At 45.7% G+C, this 7,655-nt stretch overlaps 1 protein-coding gene across 1 annotated transcript in view; it reads right to left on the bottom strand.

The window, feature by feature from the left end:
- Positions 1-7,655, bottom strand: part of FGD5 (FYVE, RhoGEF and PH domain containing 5) — a gene marked incomplete at its 3' end in the record, with an annotated part of 112,470 nt that overhangs the window by 10,749 nt on the left and 94,066 nt on the right. Inside the window, exons 7-8 of the mRNA XM_025196809.1 lie at positions 3,650-3,801; positions 1,177-1,333 (exon numbers count right to left, since the gene is read on the bottom strand). Coding sequence (XP_025052594.1) covers positions 1,177-1,333; positions 3,650-3,801 — 309 coding nt within the window. The remainder of the gene's footprint in view (positions 1-1,176; positions 1,334-3,649; positions 3,802-7,655) is intronic.

Genomic DNA, 7,655 nt, shown 5'->3' with positions numbered 1-7,655 from the left:
GAGGGACAGGCTGCAATTGGATCTGGACAGGTTACAGGGGTGGGTGGATGAGAATAAGATGGGATTCAATACTGACAAGTGCAGGGTACTGCACGTAGGGAGAAAGAACCAGCAGCATACCTACAGGCTGGGGAACTCCCCTCTTGTCAGCACAGAGGCAGAAAAGGATCTTGGAGTCATTATAGACTCCAAGATGAACATGGGCCGCCAATGTGGGGAGGCGGTCAGGAAGGCTTACTGCACCTTGTCATGCATCCATAGATGCATCAGGAGCAGATCCAAGGAGGTGATCCTTCCCCTCTATGTGACACTGGTCAGGCCACAGCTGGAGTACTGCGTCCAGTTCTGGGTGCCGCACTTCAGGAGGGATGTGGACAGCATTGAGAGGGTCCAGAGGAGGGCCACCCACATGATCAGGGGGCAGCAGGGCAGGCCCTACGAGGAGAGGCTGTGGGACCTGAACCTGTTCAGCCTCCTCAAGAGAAGGCTGAGAGGGGATCTGGTGGCCATCTGTAAACTGGCCAAGGGGGACCAGCAGGCAATGGGAGAGTCCCTGTTCCCCCAAACACTACTGGGAGTAACAAGGCATAACGGCCATAAGTTGACAGAGGGTAGATTCAAGCTAGATATCAGGAGGCACTACTTCACAGTCAGGGTGGCTAGGATCTGGAACCAGCTTCCAAGGGAAGTGGTGCTCGCTCCTACTCTGGGGGTCTTCAAAAGGAGGCTAGATAGACACCTTGCCGAGGTCATTTGACCCCAGCATCCTTTCCTGCCCACGGCAGGGGATCAGACTTGATGATCTGCTCAGGTCCCTTCCAACCCTATCAACTACGAAACTATGAAACTATACATGGGAGTCAAAGATACTCATGTCTGTACGGACAAACGCATGCATGAGCGAACACACACTTATACACACCTGTGGTTGTGTGTGCGTACAAATGTACTGGCGTACATATGCACCCCTGGAAATGTACTCATATGTGTATGCCCATATACACACACAGATATGTCCTTCTAGGTACAACTCCAGAGTGTGTTTTAAGACCTATCACTTAGATTCTTCCCCTATACCCGACCTGGATGCTGGTGGTTGCAGACAGGAATATCTTTGAGAAAGCAATGCGGTGCCACCATAAATTAATGTGAAGAAAGGACCAAAAGAGGCCTTACCTCAAACTCCTGGATGACAGTAGCCAGCTGGGAAGATTTAAGGCAGGTTTCATCCAGCAAAGCCAAATTCCGATCAAACTGCATGATGTATGCTGTGTGGTGATTGAACCTTGATTCTCTGGAGAGAAAAATGTCAGCCACTTTCTGGTGTTCCTCCCTGAAGCCACATAAAGAGAAGAACAAGAAATAAATAACAAAAAAGCCCCACTGGTTACACAGATTCTATTCATCAGTCCCATAATGGGGAATGACATTGCAAGCTCTCAGCTACAGCCTGGGTTTAACTGGCAGGAAATGAGGAACCGCACTGAAGTGCTGGCCATCAACTTGAGCTGCTGAAGAATGGCCCTTCTCTGATGCTTGTCCCTTCACTGTAAGTGTACCTATTGCAGAAAAACCTTCATTTTGGCAGAATGTCTTCCTTGGGAGAGAGAGCTCACATTTCTCTAAGCAAATTTTCCACTTCTTCCAGGGGGAATGAGGACCTTTGTTCTGGGTTCTGGCATTAGTGGGAGACAAGCTACATCCTCATATCCCTTTTGTGTACAGTTCCTTTCCCACCCTGACCCCTGCCATCTCAGCACTGCCATTCCACTCCTGTCTACCCAATAGTGCAGCATTTAACTATTACCAAAGAGAAATCCCTAGCAAGAAGTGAGCCAGTCCACGCCCAAGGCTGCAGAGACACTGCTGCACACTGCAGAAAACAGAATTGCCTCTGAGTGATGTCCATAGGGATGTCCAGGCAAGAGATTGTGGGAATAGGCCAAGAGAGTTGCCTTGGGAGTTTCAGGATGGTTAGAGAATACAGCAGTGAGAATATAGCCCGGGGAGTAACAGCTAGAGCTGGAGTTGGCTATGGGGCTGTGGGGCTTGTTTAGTACTCGGAGCTAAAGTCAGTGCCCATTTTCACTGACCATGCATTTTGTACCCCAGTAGCATCACTGGAAGCTAGAAAGACTGAGAACAGGCAGCTTGTGATTCGTTATCTTGCATCTTCACTTCCAAAATAGCTTTTACAATTCACTGTCATTTCTAATGATCCTTTGGCAAATGAAAACCAACACACAATTCCTCTGTTCATTATGTGCTCTGATTTGTAATTGTAAGGCTGATCAGGGCTGCAGTGCTGTGAATGCAGGATAACTATGGTAGGCATCCTGTTGTGAAAAGCTGAAGTAAAGTGAGCCATAAATGAAAACGACTCCTGATTGGCTGGAATGTAGTGGGGGTGGGGCTAGGGAGCTATATAACTTGCCCCAGCTTTGAACAAGTCAGAATAGCCTGGGATCTGGGGCTAGGTAGAGGTCTGCTCTGGTTCTCTGGGACACAGATTGGGGCTGGGGTGTTAGCATGGATTAGGCAGAGGGTTGTCCCAGTTATTTGAGACACCAGTTTGAGGTTGGAAGAGGCCTGACCAGCTTAGAAAACATACTCCAGCTCTGAAGACCTAGGTAGAGCTTGGCTCTATTGTGGACAGATTTAGTCCATTTAGGGAAGCTCCAGTTTAGGCAGAGGTCCTTAGCAGCTTTGGAAGCTTCTGTTTTAAGCTTGGAAATCCAGCCAAGGCAAAGTCTTGTCCTCACTGTGTCAGGGGCTCCCTTTCCCTTTAGCTGAAAACTATATTGTTAGAAAGCTGTTCTGGGAATCTCTGTATCTTAAGTTAATTCAGTTTTCATGGCATCTAAAACTGGGGAAAAAGCTAGCTTTCTTTCTTTCTTTTCTTTTTTTGAGTGTTTTGGAGGATTCTGTCCCTCCCCCCTCTTCCACCTGTGTGGTGTCTGAGTCTGTGGCTCACTTTTCACCCATACTCTTCTGCTTTTTGACAATCATTTAGAGACCTTGATCACTTTGAGTCCCAGGGTGCTAGGCACTATACAAACAGATCGGAAATGACAGTGCACGTGAGCCAGGAGTTACACACATTGATTAAGGAGGTTGCTTGGAAGTTCTCGGATGTACACAATGGTTTGTTACTGTACAGCTGCTTGGAACCACTGAGATGCTTGTATTTGGTGTGGGGGATACAAAAGCAGTATGTGAACATTTCAGACATGAGAAAAAAATATTTTTCCCAAACCTACCGTACCGTTGCAAGCTTAGCTCTCCTTATACAGCATACTTGTTAAAGATGCTTAGCTTGTTCTCCTTCTAGGAGTGTAGTGGCTGAGTAGTTAAGGTATCTTGCTATACGTCTGGTGGTATGAGTTCAAGCCCTGCCTTGGGTTTATGGCAAAGGCCACTTCCAACTGTAAATGAGTACCTGATCACATGGGCTGGGGAGTCAAAGACTACTGGATGTGATGCTGGCTATAGAAAGTGGTGTGCCTTAAGCATACAAGTTCAGTTTGGGTAGGCATCTTCTTTTGATGGACTCCTAACCTTCCTGAAAGTACTGCACAGACAAGGAGAAGCAAAGTATTTTCAAACTTCTGAGGATGAGCTGAAGCCATCAAGCCAGGCAGTCACTTACCAGTTGAGGACTCTCTCTTCTAGCTCCCCCAGGATCTCCTGGTGCAGTGTATAGATTTCAGGGAGCTCACTCAAGCCTTGCTTCAGCTTTGCTTCCTTCTCCTCACTTTCATCCTCATCCCCAAGCACTTTCAAGACTGCCTCATAGAAATCCTGTGAAGAGACATACAGAATCTGAGGCAAGAGAGTATCATTTCTTCTTCTGGGTGCTTCAGTTTTTATAATCAATCTTGAAATTCCAAAATTCATTTATAAATAGCCAAGAAACCTTCTAGGGAGCACAGGATGCTCCACAAATATGGATGTCATGATGGAAAGGGGAGTGTAGAGCACAGGATACATTTTCTTCCATCCACTTGTTTCACAGTTACTGCTACCTTCAGGTTAAAGGACATAGAACTGCCAACCCCAGAATACTAAAAATGTTTAGCTGTCTTCTAAAAAAGCCTAATAAAAGAAAATAAAATAATAATTTGAGCTTCTTTGCATTTACTTTCTGGTTTATGAGCTTTTTTAGAGCACTTGGGTCACATTTTTATGCATTTCCCAAACTTAAAGTTAAAAAGAAACATGAAAGCCCTGATTTTCACATCACCCCATGAGTCCAGCTGCTGGGCCTTTATGGAAAGCCTCAAATATATTGTGAGTTCTGATAAAATAGCTAGAACTGATATCACTGAATCCAGTTCGTTACTTACAGAAGGAAGAGTGAGAGGGAGGTAATATAAATTCAGCTTCAAAAACAGGCATTTCCAATACAGAATTCAATGCAACTGAGACCTATTACAATATATTTGGAAAGTGCCTTTCATCCCAATAAGTTTTATTAATTATATGCCCACAGGAATAATTTTCGCCAGTAGTGAAAAGCAGGCACCTCCAGTGTGGAATATGCAGATATTTAACAGTGTGCAGCAAATTATCCAGCAGTTTAGGACTAAGTGAAAAATTACCCATCCAACTGATACTATTGGAGGAATTTACAGCAGGTCTCAGATGGGAAGATAGTCAAAGACTAGGGCTAGCAAACTTATTCTTGCAACTCATGGTATAGGATCAGTTAGAGCCACCTTTTGAACTCCAGACACCAAAACTCCAGACTCTCAGAGTCTATTTAGAAAATAAAGAAAGCACAATACAATAAATGGTCTTAGTACCTGTCCCTATGGCCTCATTATGACATATCACTCATCATAATTAGCCTTGACGTAATGGTAATCGCTACCAACATCAGGCTACAAAATGTGTACATACCTGAAATGCCATCATGACACAAAAAAGATAACAGAATAAATTAGATGAAAGAAATCAGTGAGATTGGTATCTCTTATTTTTCATGAAAAGCAGCGAAGTCCATATGTTACACTGATGGAAATACAATGAAAATGCAACTCACATGACATATGGGAACCAGAATTTAAGTCGGGGGTGGGCAATTATTTGGGCTGGAGGGCCGCTTAAGGCGTTTCGGTGAGCTGTTGCAGGTAAGGGGTGGGGAGTGCTGACCCAGCCTGGTGCAGCACAAGGGGCAGGATGGGGGAAGACGGGGCGATTGATCCTATCTGACCATGGGTCCGTTCACCCTGCTCCTACTGCTGGTTTCATAGGTAGGGACATGGCTGCCCCCTGGCCCTCCACTGTCATCGCCTCGCCATCTCAGCCCCAGCCCCAGCTGTCCATCTCACTCCTGAACACTGCTCTCTGCTTGCCCGTGGCCCCATCTCATCCACCCAGCTGAGTGCACCCTGCCTACCGGAGTCCTGAGCTGGTTCCCAAGGAGACCCTACCCACCTGCCTGCTCTGTCTGATGCCCCTGACGGTTGGCGTGGGGTGAATGAGCTGAGGTTACTGGGCAGTGGGGCCAGGTCTGGCAGCAGCAGCAGAGACTGGCGGCAGCAGTTGGGCAGAGCAAGGCACCGCATTTGGCTGCTGCACTGCCTCTGCACGCTTGGGAGCAGCAGGACCGGGTGCACATGCCACAGTCCGGGCTGCCCCCCACACCTGGACCGGGCAGGACTGAAGGACCTATCACGAGCCAGACAGAATCCCTTGGTGGGCTGGATCCGGCCTGCAGGCTGTATTTTGCCCACCCCTGATTTAAGTGGACTCTGAACGCATGATCACTCGGAAATGTCTTACCACAGAGTTTTCAGGGAGAACTGCCAAGCCGGACAGAGTAATTGGAATTATAAATCAAATTCCCTAATGTTGTTTCTTCTCGTCCTTTGATATGGATGCTTGTTGACCTCTGCTCATTTCTTTTGCTTTCCCAAAGACTCTAACTGTAAATATGTCGGGGTAATGCATTGGGGGTAGCCAGGGAGCGCATCTTTTGAGAGTGTCTATGAGACGCAAGACAGGAGATGAATTACCCAAACTACTAAAGCCACAAGTTAAACCACCTAAATGGTGTTTGCTTTATGAAATTCTGGCAGCCAAGTTGTAGAAATCAAAATAAATACAATGGTCCAAGAGCATCACTGCTGTAATGATATTGGAGTCTGTACAATTACACGAAGGTTGAATCTGGGGTAAGGCTGTATGAAGTGTCTAATTTTTCATAAGACCATTAAAAGGCTCTAGTGGTTTTCCTCCTGTTTTTCTTTACTCCAGTTCTACTCTACAGGCACCACTTTGAAGTCTCAAACACATGCTTCTTCTGTCTAGTGTAGTGTTGTGTTGCTTAATCGTGCTCATTCCTGTTGCCTTTTCAGGATAGGGAAGTGATTCTGTGAGTAGTCTGTTAGGCAAAGTATTACATATATGATGGCCTTGTTGCATCAAATTCATCTACTAAATTCAGTGGATATAAGGACAATAACGGATAAATGGCATTTTTTTTCCGCTCAGGGTTGACTAGAAAACAAAGCTACCTTGAGAAGCTACCTTGATTTATCACTTCCAGATCCTCTGTACTCCTGTTGGTAGGTAGGAAACTATAACCTGAAGGAGTTGAAAGTCTGAGAAAATTCTAAATGGCCAGACAAGAGGTATGACTGCAAAACAATACTCCAGCACATCATTCTTTAGTATCACTCCTGATATTATCGAGAGAGTGCCTAGTCTAGAAATACCAGCCTAGTATTTCTGAATAGCCTAAGGGTATCCTGAGGAACTGTTTATAGATCCAACTTGTGTTCTTGATTTCCCTAAAATGGATATATTCAGAGATAAGTCTGAGCCAGGAAGCTGGGTCTTCCTTGGTCTGGACCAGGTAGGGCTCTTGCAGTAGAATTTCCTGCTTTTGCCAATCTGGTCTTGAAAGGCAAAATAGCTGGATTGCACATTTTCTGTGAAAATAAATGAGCAATGGAGAAACCGGCAGCACATTCTAGCTGGGGATGAGTGCAGGAGCTGGACAGCCATACAGAATCACTTAAAGTCATTTGGAGCCTTTTCCAATCCTTCCTTTGCATCCCAATAAACAAGGAAGTGTCTGGAGTTTTTATTGCACAGAGAGAGAGAGAGAGATGGAAAAAAATAATTGAAAAGCCAGCTTGAAAGACCCCTGTTTACTGTGGGGTCTGAAAGTTCTTGACGACTCCTCACAGAGTAGCAGCTGCAGGTGGGGAGGTTACTGAGCTTCCTGTTTCATAAAGAGATTATCTGTCCTTATCTGACCTTCCTTTGCTTTTGTGTGTGTGTGTGTGTGTGTGTGTGTGTGAGGCTGTAAAGTGAGGGGGGTGCTGCATTAGCTGTTGTCATAGCTAACTAGCCCCTTGCATGCATGTGAAGCCAGCATGGGGATACAGCCTGGTGAGTCACATAGACAGACCCTGGAAAAAACTGTGTTTGACCACACAGGAGATCCTTCTTTAATTGTGCTTCTTTAATTATGGGTCTCCACCCATAAACCTCTCCTCCTGCCCCAACTCCAGTGTTGCTTTTGTTTGCAGAAATATTGTACTGTGGAAGTCTCAAATACACGCTAGCAAACCAGATGCTGTCAAGAAGGGGATTGTTTACTGGTTTAAATTTGCACCTAGCATCCCTAGGAATCCTGCTGG

Source organism: Alligator sinensis, unplaced genomic scaffold (assembly GCF_000455745.1).
Source record: "Alligator sinensis unplaced genomic scaffold, ASM45574v1 scaffold839_1, whole genome shotgun sequence".
NCBI lineage: Eukaryota > Metazoa > Chordata > Crocodylia > Alligatoridae > Alligator > Alligator sinensis.
The sequence above is the reverse complement of the archived record's forward strand: the minus strand, read 5'-3'. Positions and strand labels throughout refer to the sequence as shown.